Raw genomic sequence first — 20831 nt, 5'->3', positions numbered from 1 at the left:
ATTCTTCCGCTCTACTCTGCTCTGGTTAGGCCTCAGCTGGAGTATTGTGTCCAGTTCTGGGTTCCGCATTTCAAGAAATATGTGGAGAAATTGGAAAGGGTCCAGAGAAGAGCAACAAGAATGATTAAAGGTCTTGAGAACATGACCTATGAAGGAAGGCTGAAAGAATTGGGTTTGTTTAGTCTGGAAAAGAGAAGACTGAGAGGGGACATGATAGCAGTTTTCAGGTATCTAAAAGGGTGTCATAAGGAGGAGGGAGAAAACTTGTTCACCTTAGCCTCTAAGGATAGAACAAGAAGCAATGGGCTTAAACTGCAGCAAGGGAGGTCTAGGTTGGACATTAGGAAAAAGTTCCTAACTGTCAGGGTGGTTAAACACTGGAATAAATTGCCTAGGGAGGTTGTGGAATCTCCATCTCTGGAGATATTTAAGAGTAGGTTAGATAAATGTCTATCAGGGATGGTCTAGACAGTATTTGGTCCTGCCATGAGGACAGGGGACTGGACTCGATGACCTCTCGAGGTCCCTTCCAGTCCTAGAATCTATGAATCTACATTTACTCTATCCAGCATCTTTCTACCAAAGTATCCTGACATATTTTATCAAGTTTACACTGACACACAATCTATATGCCGAAATCACTTTATCCACTATTCAAACACGGCCACCTGTGGGTTAGAACATGGCACATGTTTAACAAAACACAGCACCACTATGTGATGGGTTAGGCCAGGAATGTAATGACTTTAGTGGGAATTTGACCTTGGCATGGGGTTTAAGCCCCTACTGAAGTTCTGTGAACTTTTTCATGACCAGAGCTTACTTTTATATAAAAAAGGGCAATTCCAGAAGCCATAATGTCAAGCTGGGGCATTGGTTACATACTAACTGAGAGCAAATTGTCAAGCACTGAATTGCCAATCTAGCTTTATGCAGTAACGGAGTTTCCTTGGAGGTTTCCTATCAAAGAAATAATTGCGTGAAGGAAAGTCTAGAATATGAGTCTTTAGCTCAGTTTTATACCTTTCACCAATGGCAGACTTTTTCAGCCCACCTTACGTCTCAGAAGCTGCCCAGAACACAATCCCTGTGCTTGTGATGTCTATAATATACACCCAGAGATGCCGCAGGAGGATGTATAAACAGCATTATCCTGCCTATGCCTCCTCCCCCAGAGAACTACCCTCTGTAGCAGCATTCCCTCTCCCTCTGAACCCCACAGAGGTGCTTCACACAGGTGCAGGGATCCATGGGGATGAGGAGAAGGAAGGAGAAGATGGCCAGAACTAAGATTAGATATGTAATACAACCAGAAGTTGTCATACTTTTCTGTGGACCTCCCTACTTGAAGAAAAACCTCCCTTGGGGGAGTATTTCCTTTTCCAGGTTAGTAAGGGAAGCGTTAACTAAACCTTCCTCTTGAGCCCATTAACAAGATGTGAGCTCATAGATGGATTAGACAACCCTGGTGCATTACAAAATGTAGGTTTTGTTACTTTAATTTTGTACTGGGTCTTGGTGATTTTTTTGCAGCATCAAAGCTCTGTGCAAAACTTCAGAAGACAACAATTATGTTGCCTTTGTTGGCTAGGTAATCTGAGAATTTAGGTGACATCTTTCTGTTCATCTCACATCTGCACTGAGGCTATCAAGGCACAGCTGTGCCTTGCACACAGGCTAGGAAATAGCTGAGTTGGAGAAGCTGGTTTATTATGTAGTGGCAGGCGCTGGAGTTGTTACTATTGCCGGTATCAAAGCCAAACAAGCTTTATGGAAGCCGAATCCTAGAGAGTATTAGCTTAGCAGCCCTGTGCCTCAAGGCAGCACACAGGCGTGGAATGCATAAGCAAGTTTCTGAAAGACTAGAGCAGATGAGACAAATAAAAACGTATGCTGTATACACAGTTCTGGGCCCTGCAACCTGTTAAATAACACTAAAACCAGAGTAACTAGCCATGAGTAAGAACTTTAAAAATGTTTTTCATGTGTGTATACCATATACACTCGCACATACAGTAGTATATTATAGATAGAGCTGGTAGCAACAATTGGTTGGCGAATTGCTGTAGTGGTTGTAGTGTAGACATGGCTTAAGACGGCACCGGCTGCCTTTAATTCTGACATTTCCTAATTTCTGAGTGGTTGACTTTGTAACCTTAATCTTCTTTTAACATTACTTTTTGTAAGTAATACAAAACACACATGCAGATGTGTGCCTAAGTTAGAGCTTTACTGTCTGTCTCTAAAAGCTAAAGATTTCCTTGCCAAGATTTTACATGAAGTAAAATGTGTTTTGCTCAATTGTTGGTTCATTTTCTCATCTAGTTGTATCTTTAATGAAACAGTTGAATTATAACATGTTTTTTCCTTTTCAATGCCTAGCCCACACTGGATTTTCTGTTTTAATAAGTCCTCTCTTACTGTTTCCAGCTGGCATGAATACCTAAAAGCAATTTGCAATGCATCTGTGAATTGTTATTAATATTTTTATTTGATAAGGGCCAACAGCATGCTCAGTGTGGTACAAGGCACAAATAAAGATGTGCTCCCTGCTCCAAAGATGTTATAATGTAAGTGACAGATGAACATTTCCTTAGAGGAGAGGATGTCCTTGTGCTGAAGGAATGGGCATGGCGGGGCGCGGGAAAGGGAGGGTAGGTCAGCATTCTGTTCCTGGCTTGTCCACAGACGTCCATAAATCATGTGCAAGTCACTTAGGGGCAGATTTTTAAAGGCAGTTAGGTGCCTCAATCCCACCTACTGGGATTTGTCAGAGACAGGCACGTAGGCATTTAAAAAAATCTCGCTAGGTGCCTATTGGCATCTTTAGACACACAAATGCCTTTAAAAACCTTGTCATTAACCACTTTGGCTTCAGTTTCCCCATCTGTAAAATAGGGATACCAGTAATTGCCTACTTCATAGGGATGTTTGTTAATTTTCAATCTTTGTACAGTAAGTACTCTAGGAGGGTGACATATTATTATCATTGCATTTCCAAATACTAAAATCCATATGATTCATAGTCAGCTTTAACAGTATTTAGCCTAACTTTTCTCACAGAGTGTTCCTGTCTCTTAACTCATTTTTGTATCTGATGATAAAAGAAATCAGTATGTTTTTACATGTATCAGTTTTCATCTCACATCTCAGAGGCATTTTGCTGATTTCTCCCTCAAACAGGATTTTTCTCAGAAGCCACGTTTTGTTAATTTCAGCTCTACAGAAGGACTGTAACATTCTGGTGTGCTCCCTCTAACTAGACAAAACTATAACTTACCTTCCGGCAACGAATGTTTGTCTGTATTGGCTGGAAAAGGCTGAAAAAAAAATTAGAGATTTGCTTCCCTGGACAGGGGTAGGTGTGAGTGGCTGGCTAAGACTGAAAACTTCTGATGGAAAAGTGCGTATAGCTGGATCTAGGGATTTTCCTGCCCGAGACAGACCAGCAAATGTCAGCCCTTACCGTCACACACAAAGTAAAGCAGCCTCTGACTAGAGCTGGTCAAAAATTTTCATTTGAAATGGGATTTTTTGGACGAAAAATGGCATTTTGTTTAAACATTTTGTTTAAACATTCATGGAAAAATGTGCATTTCTTTGGAAATGTTTCCAGTGTTTCATGAAAAAGTGTAAATCAAAACCAATTATAAACTGAACATTTTTCAGCCTTTTGATTTTTTTTGTCAATAAAATCAAAAGATATTTGTACATTTTTTAAGAAAAATTGTCACCCCCCTCCCCAATCCCTCCTGAAAATATTTTCTGAGCAGCTTCTATTACTTATTGTTTTGCTTCCCCACACAATTCTCTGTTATACCAGTGTGGGAGAGCCAGCCTTGGGAAGTACCTACTTGTGCAGTTTTTAAGGCCAAGTAGCCATCACTGGAGGCATATTTGGGTTGGCGGTCATATTGGTCATATTACAGATATAAACAGCCTCTGTATATAAAATACTTTGCCTCTGACTAAAAGATGACTTTTAAAGTACTGTAGTTTTTTTAAAAAAAAGCTTAAAAGCACAGATATAAGACATATTCTAAGCCCCAAAATGGAATGGATTTCTGTGTTTTGCAAATTCCTTTTCATTTCTTTGATACTGCTCTTCAGAAATCCATCAATAAACGCTTCCTTGGAACTTCAAGAGGGATATTGTTACCATTTCCCCCCTCACACATGTTAAAATTTCAATGTGTTTCATCTAGGCCTTGGGACACATTAAAGCCTCTTTTCATTATCACAAGCTTGCTGTAGATATAAATAGACATGACCTTAGCTTAGTCAACAACCGTTTTCCCTCTTCATTGTGAGAAGTTTATGCATAAACATGAACCACGTACATTTCCTTCACCTCAGACATAAGGGTATATTTTTATTGCCAGGCATACAAAAGCTTTTAATGTTAACACAAGCAGCGCCTCTAATTCCCTGCCTGACATGCTGAGAATTTACTTCATTCTGTCCATCACTAATCACTATCCAAATATAAATCTCCCTTAGGTAGCAATGTTTTTATTTTAAAATAACCCCCCAGCACAATCAGTCCAGATTTTTTCACCCTTCACTAATCTTATTTTACTTTCTAATTCTCCCATTGTTTGTGTGTGTGTGTGTGTGTGTGTGTGAGAGAGAGAGAGAGAGAGAGAGAGAGAGAGAGAGACATTTTGATATTTTAAATGAAAAAATGCAACACTCTCCAACATAAATATTAAGCTTCATCCAGGCTGGATTTAAATATTACACACATCAGAAAATAGACCAGATTTACCTGCACAATTGCCAACTTTCACATGGTAAATAAGCACCCCGACTTTCACAATAAACCAAAAATCAAGCTAATCCCATTTCAAAACAAGGCCAAAACAAGCCAATCCCTAAGAACCCCAACACTCTGTGACTAGATCCCCCAGTGTGCAGTCTGGGACTGCGGTGGGCCCGCTGTGTAACCCAGACTCTCTCTCTCCCTTGTCCCTGCTTGCCAGGAGCCAATAAAAATAATAATAATAAAAATAAATAAATAAATAAAAGAAGCAACAAGCTACAAGCCAAACAAGGTACAAGCCAAAAACTAGCCAACAAGCAACTCACAAGCCAATTAAGCCAAAAACAAGCCCAATTTCTGTGTTTTTCCCGCAGGTTTGGCATGTCTGCTTACCTGTCAATCACAGATTATTCTTTCCATTACACTCAATGGCAGAAATGGGCTAAATCAGGAATTAGCAAACTTGGTTCGAATAAAATGGAACTGAATGTGAATGAAGTCTGGTCTTGTTTTTGCAACATCAAAACTTACCCAGATGACATTTTCCAAAACCAAAACAAACCCCTAGCTAAATCCACCTCTAACTCACAGTAAAATATCTTTGGGAGAACCAATGCTTTCTTTCAAAGGCTGTACTATCTTTGCCTCTATGCAGATATTTGTCTCCTCCTTCAGATTTCCTATCAGTCTCTTCCAAAATTGAAAAGGAGTGAAGCCATTATACTAGAACAAAACCATATTTTTACAGCCATTCTTAAAATATTTTAGTTCTAAATAGAGTTCTTTTCTTTTTAGAATATTCTATCCTCTCTTCTACTTAGAGTCCCTGTTCAAAAACACTGCCTCAGATATTCTGTATTAGACTATTTAAAAAATATGGCTTAAATTATTCTTACTTCTTTTTCTCCTTTTCCCAGAAGACATACCAGAGAATTCTTTCCCCATAGACTATGGGGTATAACATCTGAGATGCTCTTATGAATATCAGTATTGCCAACCACAAGCATTCCAAATTATCAAATTAGATCCCCCAATCATGAGATTTAAACCCACCCAAATGTTTTGGATTTTTCCAATTTCTGAACTTTTAGGTCACAATTGGAGACATGTTTTCAAGCTCTCATCTGCACAATGAAGGCTAGAAACGTTCTAAAAAAAAAAAAAAAAAGAGAAAGCTGAGATTCTCACATGTTCATAAGAATCCAGGAGGTGGGGCTTGAGAAAAAACACAAAATATCGCGGCTCTCGGAATAGAATTTCAATGCGTATAATTTGGCAGGCACTGAGTCACAGCCAAATCTTGGCTGAGTTTACTGGGATCAGATGGTGGGACCAGAAAACAACTGTTGTAGCGCCCTGGGGCTGGTTCTAAGATGGCTTTCACCCTGATATACCTTAGAGCAGCCTAGGAAATGCTGGAAACTGTACCATTTGATTATGGCCCCCAAGGACCATCCACCAGCTGAGGATAGTAAATGTGTAGCACATTTTGGCCACATCCCCTCTGCGCTCCTTTCACCAGTGGCTGCAAGAAGGTGGCGTAGGCGATACAAGCCCTCCTCGAGTTCCCTCTGTAACTCAGTGTTATATGTCACAACCTGGCCATTTGTGATCTTGTTTTCTCTTAGTATTTGTTGCATTACAAATGTTTTTGGGCTTTCTTTAAGGTTGACTTTGCCGGTTACACATTGCAATGGTTAGTCAATGCTGTGGCTATGAATCTTAAGATGCCAGAAAGGTAAGGTAAGGAAGCCAACAGCAAGGGTGCATTGTACCCTGGCCAGAACAACAGGCAGGGACAGAAAGCGAAAAGACAACATAACACAGTTTAACATGCTCTTCTACTCTGTGTGACATTTTTAACCACTTTCACTTTATAGGGGCAGTCAATACTGGAAGACTGTTTGCTTATGCAAAATGCTAAAGTCCACAATAAAATTAGTGCAGTTTCTGTTTAATCTGAATGATACCGTGTTATTGTTATATAGATCTACATGTGCATACTACAGTGCTGTAAGTCAGAGGTGGATTAAGGGCTCCTGGGGCCTTAGGCCAGAGCACATGGGGGGCCTCTCCCTACTCCTTCCGCCTGCGGTTCCACCCTTGTTCTGCCCCTTCCCCCGTGACCCTACCCCCGTTTTGCCCACAGTCCCACCCCATTCCGCCCCCCTACTGCAGCCCTGCAACCTGTTGGCTCCTTTCTGCCCCTCACACTGTGGCCCCAAGACCAGAGAAGCTCTGTCTCCCTGCCACAGCCGCCTCCTGGGGCCGCAGCTGGGGTCAGGGCACTGGGGCTTCCCTGGCCTGCACGGCGCTTCTGCGATCCCTCCAGGATTGTCCTGGAGAAGATTAATCTTTAATTAAAGATTATGTCATGTGATGAAATCTCCAGGAATATGTCCAACCAAAACTGGCAACCCTAGTTGGGGCGCGTGGGCTTCCCTGCGGCTTCTACGAGGGCTCCAACTTCCGCCACCCCGTGGCAGATTTTTGCTGGGGTGCCCATTTTCCAGGGCCCCCCCCCCATTGGCCGAGGCCCTTGGGCACAGGCCCTAGGGGCCATTGGATAACCTGCCACTGCTGTAAGTCTAATTGGTCATGTGTAAATATTACCGTTCTTTCCCACACTTCACAGTTTTTCTTTCCTAAATGCAATTAGCTTTTCCATAGCAGTTGCTGGATCCAACAATGTATGTGCAGCCAGGTGGATACTACTAACTAAAAGTGAAAAAGCGTGCCAGAGGATTCCTTTGGTATCATTCTTGTCTCATGGACTCGAGGTCATAGGGTTCAACACCCATATCAATCAGGCAGAGGGCCAATACCTTGGGCTTTCAGTGCAGTGAATTGACAGTGTAATTCAGTGTAGCTGCTGCACTTTTAGTTGCTCTGTTCTTTGAATGATACATTAACATGTCTTCTCTGCCTCTCCCTGGTGGGATACTCAGGTGAGAGTAAATGATCACATGACAATATTTGAAAGAGCAGAGGATGACCCAGTGATAGGCCCACAGACTGTATATGAGCTACTGTAGAGCACATAATGGCTGCTATAATAACACTGTACTAATAACATAATTATTGCAATTCTCTAGTGCCTTCATCTAGATATCCAAGCTCTTTACTAATAAGAAAAAATTAGGTCTCATAGCTCCCCCTTGAAGTCCCATTTTCCAAATGAGTAAACTAAAGTACAGAGAGGTTAAGTTACTTACTGAAGGTCGCATGGGAAAACGTGGCAGAACTAGCCAAACTTTATGCTAGCGTAGAAGATACATGCCACAGCTTTTATCTACATGCCGGCACTTTGATTACCTATATTGAGGAGGGTCACTACATGATCATCTTGTTTTTATTACATCCTGGTTTAAAACTCCTGGTGAAATGAAAGTTAGTCACATCCTCCCTCGCCAAAGAAATATGCACCATGTGCTGCTCCCTCACTAATCCCAGCTCCTCATTCTACCAAGTTCCAAACGTCTGAGGCAAGGCTCTGTTGTGTGTACTGAATTTACTTGTACATTGCTGGGATATACTAATTTTTCATCCCATAGGTATATAAAATAAAAGTTTGGCTGTTGGGCTCTAATATTTAGAGCCCAAGATACCTCTGGGTATCTTCCTATCACCCAGTGAAGGCAGTGAGTTTGTGATGAGAGTCATTCTGCCTCATTCTTGTCACACTGGTTTGAAGTTTGACTCCCCTGAAGTCATTGGAGTGACACTCTCAGGTATAAACGGGTGTCACTGAGAACCAGGGCCTTCAAATCTGTGGCTTCCTGTTTTTCTTTTGGGACCTTTGTAACTCAGTTCAGACCCGGCCTAGAGGAGGTTGTGAGGAGAGATTCTCTGCTGCTGATCACTCCTGCAGGGTGGGAAAGAGAAACACCTGAACCCCTTATATACACCTCTACCTCGATATAACGCTGTCCTCGGGCGCCAAAAAATCTTACCGCGTTATAGGTGAAACCGTGTTATATTGAATTTGCTTTGATCCACCGGAGTGCGCAGCCCCGCCCCGCCCCCGAGCACTGCTTTACCACATTCTGTCTGAATTCGTGTTATATCGGGTCGTGTTATATCGAGGTAGAGGTATATTCCCATCCTTGCTCAGAACAGGACCAGCGGCAAAGAGGGGCCTTGGTGGGTGTCAGGTCGGGAGAAAGCCCAAATGTCAGGACTAAATATATAGGGAGGGGCAGAAAATGTTTGCAAAAATCATGAATCAGTCACTAATCCAAAATTTCCTTCAGACATCTGTAACTTTTTGCAAATTTTCCCCTGACAATTGTACTGCCCTCACCATAAAAGAAGCTTCCCATTACTAGTCTCTCTTCAGTATTTTATTCACACTAGTCCAGATCATTTTGAAAAGATGTGTGGGCAGGAAATAGATAATATGCTGTAGTTTCTTTTTAAAAAAGACAAATCTTATTTTTTCAAGTGAGCTGAATTCATATAAAGAGACAAACAAATCACCATTCAAGCTGTAACTAGCCTACACTTCATTGGTATGTCAATAACCATCTGAGTAATAGATTGTAAATCAAGTTTTAAAGAATTTCCTTTCCTTGCACAATATTGAACATCAGGATAAGCCTGTATTCATCTCCCCGCACTTTACTGCTGACATCCACTCATCCGCATTGCAATATTGAACTCAAAATTAAAATGACTCCTTTTACCAACAGACGGGCTGGTTTTTCAAACTTCTTTATGTTTCACTAGCAGAGCCAGTCCTAGGCGTATTCACATTCAATGGAAAAGTAAATTCTGGAAATTTAGAAGAGATGATGCCCTGGGTATCCTACTCTGAAAAGATCTCATGTCATGCTAACCTCTTACATTAGCCTGTGGCTAAAGTTAGTCCTGCCCATTCATTTTGGGCACATCCACAACTCCCCAGGGTTCCTTTGGAGTAGAACCAATGTAGTTTTGTTGTGCAAAGGGAGACTGGATAAGTGGGGGAGTCCATAGCTGTGTCGGAGCAAGGCTATGCAAAAGTAGGCACCAGAAGAGATGATGGTGGGCTCCTGTCTGCCCTCCTTTGGGGGAGTGGCACAAAAGGACCTGTGGAGATTACTTCAGCTTTTGAGGAATCTTCTGGGTATCTTCCTATCACCCAACTCAGCTATTCAGGCCATGCGCTGGATTTGGCCCTTGATGAATTTCCATGGCACAACATTTGTCAGCACGATATCTGAACACTGTTAGGCCTGACAAGTTTTCCGCTCCAGTCAGACTAGGCCAATATCCAGGCAATGATGGAGCAATCCCAGTGCATCGCATGAGACGATGTTTCATATTCACATCATTCAAGTTTCTAAACCTTCATGTATTTGCTAATTATGCAAAAGTAAAACTAGCAGCGTGGTGGGTAATTTGTCAGCACCCATGTACTTTAAATGAATCCCTCTCAAAACACCGTTGTGTGGCACAGCAGGATTATATAAAGTAGTACGGTAACTTGAGAAACTAGGTGTCCCCACTGTCTTGAGCAATATCATTATCATATTGCTGGTCTCCAAAAACTAGAACATTCAAACAGCAAGTGATTTCTTCCTGGGGAGCTCACAGCTTTGCTTCAGCTGTATATCCACAGCTATATCTGATACGCTGTTATTTCACCTCCATATATTATGCCTGACCTGATAAAATAAGTCACCTACACAAAGCTGTTGGCAACTAAATGACTATTTAAATATGTAAGTTCACATTATTAAATTATAGCTACACGTATGTGCATTGAAAAGCCCAATTATAATCACAAACCGAGTGGATAGAAGCATGCATGCTGTATAGTTTATGGTAATGTGAATACTTATGCAAACACTTGCTACTAAGACCTAATCAGTATAAGCTTTGGTTAGAAATCTTGCTAGTCTGCCTTCCTTATTAACTGGCCCATTCTTATTAACCCTAGGCTTCAGATGAATGACATCTGTCCCAGGAGTGGATAATGAATGGCCTGCTAATTTTAATTTCCATAAGAAGGCATTTTCCTTCTCAATCCAACATGTAAAGACAACAGCGCATTTAATTAGAGCACTTCAAAGAAAACCATTGCTCTGTAGGTATGTAACACTAGCTTTGCTTCACTCTTTAAAATTGCTTGTTAGTGTTTGCGCAGAAAGGGAAATCGGACAAAAGAAGCAGATTGTTAGAGAAAATAACTACTATCAGGCCATTCATTATGCACTCACTGGAAAGACTGCTATTTCTGTGCATAGACATATGCATTTATAAATATTTGTATATGCACACACACACATATATACATGCACACTCTGCATGTTTTTATATCTTGTGGATATATGCTGTTTTCCATATTTTATTTATTAAAAACACTTAAAATTCATACTGTGCTAGTCTGTTTTAAACAAATATTGAATCTATACAAATATTGTATACAGATACACCTTGATATGTGGAGTTAACCGTTATTAGTAACATTGAATAAATAATGACCCGTTGCAGTTATTAATGTTGACCTAAACATTTCCCATCAAACCTTGTGTTAGGAATAAATAAAACAACAACCTTGATTCACCAGACTGTTTAAGGGAGGTTTAAGTCAGTGCTCTGCCTGATTGCTCGCTTTCTACATCAAATCTGAAAGATCTGTTTATCTCATATTTTGGAAGCTATCTGTTTTCTGTGATATTCCATTCGCTAGAGACTATACATGTAAACACACTTCAATATTTTTGTCAGCCATTTGTTATGATCACTTTGTGCTTGATGCCAAAACACAGAAACCTTTTCCTTATCCTAGTTTTATCCAAAGGCAAGAGCAAAGTATTTGTATGAATGCTGTTCTCCGAACAAGCCCTGTATCTTCACAAGCAAACTGTATTTTGAAATTAGAAATCAAACAGAGTTTAGCTACAGATGAAGTCCATTGGGTTCAAAAGCAGTTCCCCATGGTATTTTTAGCAGGCTCTATTACTGATCTTCAGAAACACTAGGTTATAGTTTGATTGGATTAAATGCATAAATCTTGCATGGGAAGTATTGGTTTTCATTTGACACTCCCTGTTTACTAAATCACTTTCTGACACAATTTATTTCAGTGATCAGCACTCTTTGTCTTCATGCAGTATTACAGCAGGAAAACATAACCGCCTGTAACATGATTGCTGAATTATAACTGGTGTAACGTAATTGTTAGCACATGCTACTGCTTCAGAACATATTCTGGTTGTTTCCTCTACCAACGACAATTTCTTCCTCTGTAGGCACAGGAAGATATTGGGCCAGGTCCTGGGTTGCAGTTAGGGCAGGATTAGGTCTGAAAGGTGACTGAGAGCTGGTTCAAATTGCCCCAGGAGGTGTAGAATGCACCATAACTGAAAGCCTCCTTTGTGCCCCCCATCTTCAGTGGTGCTGGGATTAGTCTGTATCCACAAAAAGAACAGGAGTCCTTGTGCACCTTAGAGACTAACACCCATTGTTTCATGTTCTCTGTGTATATATATATCTTCCTACTGTATTTTCCACTGCATGCATCCGATGAAGTGGGCTGTAGCCTACGAAAGCTTAAGCTCAAATAAATGTGTTAGTCTCTAAGGTGCCACAAGGACTCCTGTTCTTTTTGCAGAGACAGGATAGTGGCTGATCCAGCCTGCCAGATCCTATGTTTGCTAATAACACTGTTTGCTGTAATAGCGTCCTATACTTGCCCAGTTTAGATTGCAGACGCTTTGCTTTAAAGTCATAATCATTTGCTTAAAACCCACAAAAGTGAGATGTGTCAGAGCTAAGGCTGCAAATCCGCCCCCGTGTACTCAGTTGTGTCCATGCATTGCAGCTCAGATGGTATGAACTCACTCCCTGTTCTTCAGTCCCCTGCATTTCACCTATGGATTTCATCCTTAGCTCTGAGGTTCCTGACTTTTGCCAATACGAATCATTCTTTTCTTTTAAAACAAAAACAACATTCAAGGTATTTCAGGTTTAAGTGAAGAGGTGTTGGCTGGTCTGTTTGACTTCCAAAGGCCTTGAGGCTCGCACTCTTCCCAGCCAAGATACAGCACAGGCAGTCTCAATGACAAATGTCAGCCTCCCTGTACGACAGCTAACAAATATCAAGGACCAACGGTAGGAGCGAGGGGGCAGCTCAGCCACCATGTCCACTTGATCCTTGGCTTGTCAGCCGAAGCATCTAACAAAGCTGACAATTAGTATCATTCGTGATAGGCAATTAGGAACAGGATGCAGAGCAGCAAGTCATTTCACATAGGGCAACAAATAGCCATCAGATGGTAACACTTCTTTTTCTTCACTAGTTTCCTTGATTGGATTCAAACCAGTGGTCTGGAAATGAAACATTCTGTGGCCCACTACCAATCCTTTGAGCCAGACAGTTCCCTCCCAAACGTTACTTTAACATAGTTTTAGCGGTCTGATTATGAGATGCCTTCAGTTTCTCTATAAAAAGGAGGAAACGCAAGATGACAAGATCATTCTAAATGTCCCATACAGCAGTATGTTCTTCTGTAAAGCACCACATTGCACAAAAGCAGTGACGCCATTATGCCATTTCAAATATTTTCAATAAAATCTAACTAGTCGGCCAATCAACAACTTATTAAACTATACATGTTGTTTTGCAGAACCCTATTGCTAAGCCCCTTAATGCTGTCACATGTGATCAATGAAAAGGAGCCATCCGAATTCAAGAGCAAGTTACACTTGTAAATGTCTAGAAATGTGTACTTCCTCTTCTACTGAAGTTTCAATACGGCCCCATTTACAGGAGAATTACTAATTGGTTGTAAAGGTCATCTCTTTGGAATATATGCATATTGGAATTCTGAAACCAATTAGAATGGGATATTAGACATTTTTAGTGCTGAATGTAGATTAATTACTCCATATTGATTTGACGTGCTGGTCATATTTATTGAAACTTTAATTGAATGGATTAGAAATGGCTGGTTCTACCATATAAAACCCATAAAGGAAGGAAGTTACATTTCTGAAATTGCTTTCCAGGTTAGCAGTTTTTTCTAGAGAAAGATAGAAACATTTTTGAGTCTTTAATGTGAGTCTTTATGTTAATAAATCTCCAAGGAGAGATTTTCCTTTCATTTTCCCTTACAATAGGAATGAAGGCCCTTTGAGATCATGATGGGAATTGATGAAATCCATTGATTGCCATTTAAATGATGCCTTCATAAGCTAATTGTTGCAAAATTGTAAAACGTTTCTGATCAGAAATAAGCAACTATCATCAAAAACACACATTTCCTTTGGTTGTCAGATATTCTGCGGTAATGAATATCCTTAAACAGCAGCTCACCAATTAGTTAAGATGGTAAATATGGCCTGCTGTGATAACTTTCAAATAAATGTCAGATTGACAGCATTCAGCAGGCTTATTTGAAAAAAGGGATGTTACAGTTCACTTTGATCTACAACCGTCGATGGTGTCTAGCTGGAAGGCATTGCAATGGGTGGGGAAATAGTCAACGATATAGAATAGGTCCCTGGCTGGAACCTGCCCAGAGCGGAAGGGGATGAAAGTTGTTACCATCTGTTCATGTGGAATGAGTCGTTGGCCTCAGTCCAGTTCCTACTGCATAAATGTCCATGTTACAAAAAACACCAACATAAGTAATACTCACTGGAAACCTTGCCAACCATCTCAGCAAAGAGGCCAAGGACTGAATGGGCTGTGGACACAGCTCACCCTTAAAGGCAGCTAAGATATTGGGCAGATGAAACTTCCATTAGAGAGAAAAATACCAGGCTTCCCCCCCCCCCTCAGTACTGCTCATCTGGCTCCATTCACCAGCCAGTAAAGTCTACTTTGAGAGGAGTGTTTGGAGAAATGTTTAGCTTTGTGTCTTAGAAAAGAGAACTACCCATCACATGCACGTTTCTGTCATGGGTCTTAAGACTATTTCCTTCCTGGTCCAATGCTGCGAAGTCTGTTACCCTCCTCCTCTCTCTATGCATGCATCTACAGTGGGAATTGTTAGCACTTTCCCCACTCCTGGCTATCACCGGTGCAGCTCTTCTGGTGGTTACAAAAGGGGAAGCACTAATGTGGCGAGGGTGAGATAGGGCACAGGCACTTTTACCATTGTAACCTGTGGCCAGCTTACACTCCTGCTTCCTCTGTCACTCCCAGCAGTGCTGAGAAAAGTGCTGTAATGTCCTAGTGTAGACAAAGCCCAAAGCACAGAGTGAATATAATCTATGAAGCAGGCATTCGGAAACTGCAAACTTCTTGAAGAGTTATTCTGAGTTTTAAGCCAACATTATTATTAAGTTAGGGAGCTAACAGAGATCGTATAATGAAATATTTATTAAAGGTGTGTGTTCACATAAAGACATACTCTTTTTCTCCTTCTCAAATCAATGGAAGAAGACTGGGTACAATCAGTTCCATGCTCCAGCATGACACGCAAATTGGTTATTCTCTGGAAGTTAATAATACAACTGAAATAATGCAGAGCTCTCAGGAAAGTAAAATGCAGACAAGCATTGGTTAATGCCACTCACAGTGCATACAAAGGACTGAGCGGGCCCAGTTTCTGTGCCACCAGTTCCCCCTTTTGTCCTCCTTGTTAGCATAAAGCAGAATTTCGTGCTTGCTCCCTCTGTTGCTGGTGCTCTGCTCTCCTCCCTCCCCATTTTTTCTTTATGCCTCGACACAGAGCCGGCAGTTCTTTATAGCTCATCCTCATTTAGAACCCTGCTTTCCCCTAGCTTGAGGAGAGTGTCAGAGAACATCCCAAGACTCTTATGAGCACAATAAAGTATTCATACTTTTACTACACTTTGTATCCTTTCAAAAAAAAAACCCACTTGCTCCTTTGATCTTGCTCTGACATGTAACCCCACGTTACATCAGACTATTAAGAAAATAAAGAACTCTCCCTAACAATTCCTTTTTCTATTTTCATGGGTGCATGAAAATCAGATGCAGAATTTTCCTTTAGGAAAAGTGAGGTGCCTGTAAATAGCATCAAAGATTTCTAATACTAGGCCGGCTTTTCTGCCAGAAACATAAACGCTTTTTCTCTCTATACAGATGGTGTCTGTATGTGTATATGGTGAAAGGTTTGTGCAAAATTTTACACACTCAGGTCACCATTAAAAGGGTCAGCATTTATCAATAGTGGTAGAGGAGTCAACACTGTAATGTTTTAATGCATGAAATAGGGTGCAACGGTAGTATCTGATACCACCAGTGGTAAATCGAAATATTTTAAATGGAACTATTGTGTGTATATATATAATATTTATGTTTGGGGTGTGTGTGTGTGTATGTTTGTACACATACACACATGTGGTGGATACCCAGAGAATAAACTGCAGAGCATGTAATACATGCCTCTTTGAAAGCTTTACCTACTCTCTGATCACTGATACATTCCAACCCTCTGAGCAGCTTCAAGCAGCCATCAGTTTTTAATAAACCTACCAGAGAAAGAAAGTTCTTCTCCTGTTTCCCTCAAACTGCTACCTGCCCAATATGGGCAATACTCAGTCTTGCACCATTGAAAGCTTTTCTACATATAAAAACGCCACAGCCTTAATGTCTGATCTTTCTAGGCACTGCAGAGCCATTTGGCCTGGAAAGTCCAGAAGGGGCTTTAAAGTCATAACTTTTTTAAACATACAAAATCCGGTTTACAGGCGTTTGAGGTTTTTTTGGCTTCCACTGAGCCCGTGCTATTCAGCTCATGGCCAGGAAGGCACCTCCCATTTCTTTCAACGATTGATTCCTGGCCACCTGGGATTCCTGCCAAATACCTGATGTCTGACACTGACCTTAAAATGGAGGAGCTCCTCAAGCTAATTGTTACCAACACAACAATACAGCCATTATTCTCCACTCAATTATTAGCATAGGCCACTCATACAGCACATGCGGTCTGATCCTCTGACCTTACTCTGGTGAGATTGCAGGAGTAGGGGTTTGGCCCTCAGCCCCTTAACCTGGAAAAATGATCCAATCTCCCAAATTCTTCTGGTCATGGACAGCAGTGAATATAGTGATTAAATGGTAGGCTGCTAATGCAGATATGTACTTTTGGAGCCAGAGCCTGATTTACATCAGTGGAAGATCTTGCCCTGGGTTTCCAGTTTTAACAGATATTTACCCGTGAAAAATCCTGAAAATTATTTTTCACCACATCCAATCTCCAGCCCCGGTCCACAAACATAAGCACTGTTTTATTAAATGGCGGGGGGGAGCAGATTTCTGTACAATATTGAATCTTTCCAGCACACAATTTATCGTATAAAAATGCAAAAGCATGCTTCCCATCCCGCTGTTTAATTATGGCAAAGACAGGCCAAAATTGGAAGTTCTAATTATTATTTATTGACTGCTGGCAATGTGACACATTCAAAGTCACTGCTCCAAGGGTCTTATTTTAAATGTTACGTTGGCCATTATATTGCTGCACCGCGTGCTCAGCTTCTGAAACTGGGTAACCAAAACTCTTCTTGGAATATTGGATTTTTGGAGGGGAGCTGCCTCGCTACTCAAATTGCCCCAGATACCTAACCCTACTGCTCTAAGCTTCTGATACTACATACTGATGTCAGTGGAACTACTAACAGAAGCAAAGTTCAGCCTATGCAGAAGTGCTTGCAGGCTCAGGGTCTTGTTTATGAGGGATTTATTATTTAGGAAAATTGTGATACAGGTTTAACAAAGCTGCCATAAGCCAGACTACTTACTCTAAAAAATTCTTTGGTTGAGCCTGAATCCAAGGTTCCATAGGCTATTTCAGTTTGCTTCGCCAGATCCTCTGCACTTTCTATAGGAGAGACCATCCTTTCCACAGTAAGGAAGGCAGCAAGATTGGCAGTGTAAGAAGAGATGATGATGAGGGTGAAGAACCACCAGACTCCTCCGACAATTCGTCCTGAGAGAGACCTATAGTAAAACAGACAGGGTCAAAATTGTTAATCCATTCTGTGTTTGTCTTCTAGAAGGGAAGCAACATCCTAAACTGGGCCTGTAAGGTTTGCATGCACAACCCTTTTGGTGTACAAAAATCCATATTTGCAGATTTTTCTTGTGCACATAAAACGGATGAACATAAGCCAAATCCGGACATCCTTACCCAGGGATTACTTAGGAGAAGTTTCACTGATTGAGTGAAAACTGAATACAGAGCCCAAGAGTTGTCTCTAAGGCCCTGATCCTGCCAAGACTTAAACAGGATTTCAATGGGATGACTTAATTTTACGCACTGTTAGTACAGACATAAGTCTTGGCAGATCTGAGACTAAGTGCATGCATTCCTACATATCTGTGCAAGTGGGGACATGTACAAATTGTATAGACACAGATCAAAGCACTTTCTTGAAATTTTGGCCTTAAATTAATTTTTAATGAGGCCAGAAGTTGACAGAGAAAAGTTTCAGCAATAAAGCCGAGGATGATACAACTAATGCTTGAAGACTCTATTTGTGCACTTCTTGCTTGATCCTTGCAAAACCTAGTTATGAGTTTTGTCCCGAGAAAGGAATGAGTAAGGTGATGTGCAGGGTGTTTCAAAAGTTAATTGGATGTGTAGTGTGTAATTATTGTGTAAAATACGCAGGTGTAACCTGGTATAAATAAGGTAATTTGTAATTTATTTATAAGGAGAAATTGATGCAGTTATTACTGCCTGGCATATCCTGGGTATGCATTTTAAAAGAACCTGAAGCAGGCACTTCAGTTCCAGAAGTCAGACACTATAAGTAGATGAAGGAAGGCATCTATGGGGATTGGAGGGGCCAGGAATAGGTCAACAGTAGTTGACCAATGGAAGCAGAAGATTGGTGAACACAGGAACCCTCCCACTCCCGCACCTCCCTACTTACTCTGCAGAAGATCAATGATAGGTAGTGGGTAGAGAAGTCCCATCCAATGCTCTATGCTAGCTGATTACATGCAAGACTTGTAGATAAATAAACTCCCCACTGAGGCCTGCACAAGAGGAGTTACTCCAAGGGAGCAGTATGAGGTCTGCTCATGCCATGGCACAATGGGAATTAAGGGAGTCTGAATCCTACCCATTAGAATGAGGAAACATTCTGGTATATTTTATGTTAATTAAAATGTGCATGTCTAAAACCCACTGTTCCAAACGATGCATGTTACCATTTAATAATTTGGGTCTGCCACATTCCCATCTCAGCCCACACCACCAAAGCAGCACAGGAGTGAGGTGAAAAATCTAATCACTGCCTGTTTTTTCCCTTAGCTTTTTTAAAAATGCAAAAGAAAAAAAAATTGTAAAATAAAAGGCCAGTCCTCAGTTGGTATAAAAGAGTGTAGGGATCTTAACTGAGCATAAGGGCCTAAATGCTTGTCTAGGACCCAATCCTGTACTGCTTCCTCAAGCAAAACCCCAATTTTAGGGCATAGTCACACAACGTACTGAGCACTCTAGTGCCAATCCAGCAATGCACTTAAGCATGTGAGTAGTTTCACTGAAGTCAATTAGACTATGTGCATACTTAAAGGTAAGCACCTGCTGATCAATGACACTGTGATCAGTAACACTGCAGAAGATTGGTACAAAATTATCTATTCAACTCCTTGTTCTAGTTCTCGCTGATTTCAGTGGAAGCAGAATCAGGTCCCAAATATATTGAAGTCCATGACCTTGATTCTGTAGCCCAAAATTTAAATCACAAATTCACTAGAAATGATTGAAAAACGGAGCCCCATTTGGGACACTTGCAGTATATTTTACATTTGGAACAGTGCACTCACCACACATTGAGGAATTAGTCATTGATATGTTTGTTTGACTAATAATGCACCAGTACAGGGTTTTGTGGCTAAATGCCTGTTGTCAAACCTATATCTCTTCTGCTCTGAAAATGATCCTCGGTTTTATGTGGAATAGAGGAAACGAGGAACTTTACATGCACTGGCAACCATAATTCTGGCATTTCCTAACTTTTGAGTTCTTGACTTCGCAAACTTAATAATGTTCTTTTTTTTTTTTTGGTCTGTTATTTATGTGTACAGAAATGTTCTACCAAACATTTACAGCTAAGGGTTCTTTCCTCTCAGTATTATAAACAAGGAAAAGTGTCTATTTCGAATAGAAGAGGGGTGGGGGGAAAGAATCAAAACCAAGCCCCCCCACAACCTAAAGTTTTCATATTTTTTAAAAGCATGACATATAAAAATCCCTAAGAATATTTATTTTTATGATTTGGACCCTACCATATATAATTAATTTTATACTTGTAATTGCTAATGATTATTTACATGGTGTATCCAAGAAAAAGTGTCAGTAGACACCAATCTTTTGCAGTGATAAAGGAATAGACAATTTCAGCAGTAGGGTTTATAGCAGACAGACCATTCTTGCCCTTGATGCAGAGAAAATGAGAAATTCTGATTATTGGGTTCCTTCAAGGCCCTCTGTGCCACCCCCAAGCAGTGGGTACAAGTTCACCTACCAACAGATAGAGATGAGAAAAAGGCAATATTCTTGTGCTATAGCCCTACCCCATACCTCATAAAGCGGGGGTTGGCTGGCATTGCCCACTGAGGGGATTCGTGAGTAATAAAAATTCTATTCAGTTCTAAGAAAACCCAACATCAAAATACACATCCATAAAAATACTGCCAAAACAACGGAAGCAGAGTTGGAAATCTGGGTTGGGTTAGAGGGACATGGAGAAATCACACTAACAGGTATGAAGTTGCGATTATCCAGTATATCTCTAGCCCAGGGAATATCAACAGCAAATCCCACTGCAAGAACAGCCGTGGGCTGGTATCCAAAGATACTGTGAAACTGATGGATTTTAGCTCCCCTCACTCATCTGCTGAAGTCAATATCTGCAGAGGCCACTTCATCAAGTCTGTAATGATGTGAAAGAGTATGTAAAGCTGTTCAGGCAGCCACATTGCTCAGCTCTAGAAGGGAAGTATTGCCTCTTTGCCCATGAGGAAGAGATGGCTTTCAAGGCCTGAGCTATGACAGAAACCTTCAGTGTTTTGGACAGCATAAGCTTTCTTAATGCAGTCTCACGCTCAATAAGACACACAAGGCACAGAGGTTGTCAAGCTTTCCTTGGGGCC

The 20831-nt window shown here is 40.9% G+C and overlaps 1 protein-coding gene across 10 annotated transcripts in view; it reads right to left on the bottom strand.

Annotated features, from left to right (window-relative positions):
* Window positions 1-20831, bottom strand: part of GRIA3 (glutamate ionotropic receptor AMPA type subunit 3) — a 212686-nt gene that overhangs the window by 40367 nt on the left and 151488 nt on the right. For all 10 annotated transcript variants that reach the window (XR_004647162.1, XR_004647163.1, XR_004647164.1 and 7 more), the window contains one exon: window positions 17468-17666. Coding sequence is in view for 7 of the 10 variants with exons in the window: in XM_034781955.1 (XP_034637846.1) it covers window positions 17468-17666 (199 nt within the window). In the remaining 3 variants the exon portion in view is untranslated. The remainder of the gene's footprint in view (window positions 1-17467; window positions 17667-20831) is intronic.

The sequence above is a fragment of the Trachemys scripta genome, chromosome 9, assembly GCF_013100865.1.
Source record: "Trachemys scripta elegans isolate TJP31775 chromosome 9, CAS_Tse_1.0, whole genome shotgun sequence".
NCBI classification, from domain to species: Eukaryota; Metazoa; Chordata; order Testudines; family Emydidae; genus Trachemys; species Trachemys scripta.
This window is presented reverse-complemented; position numbering and strand designations above follow the sequence as displayed.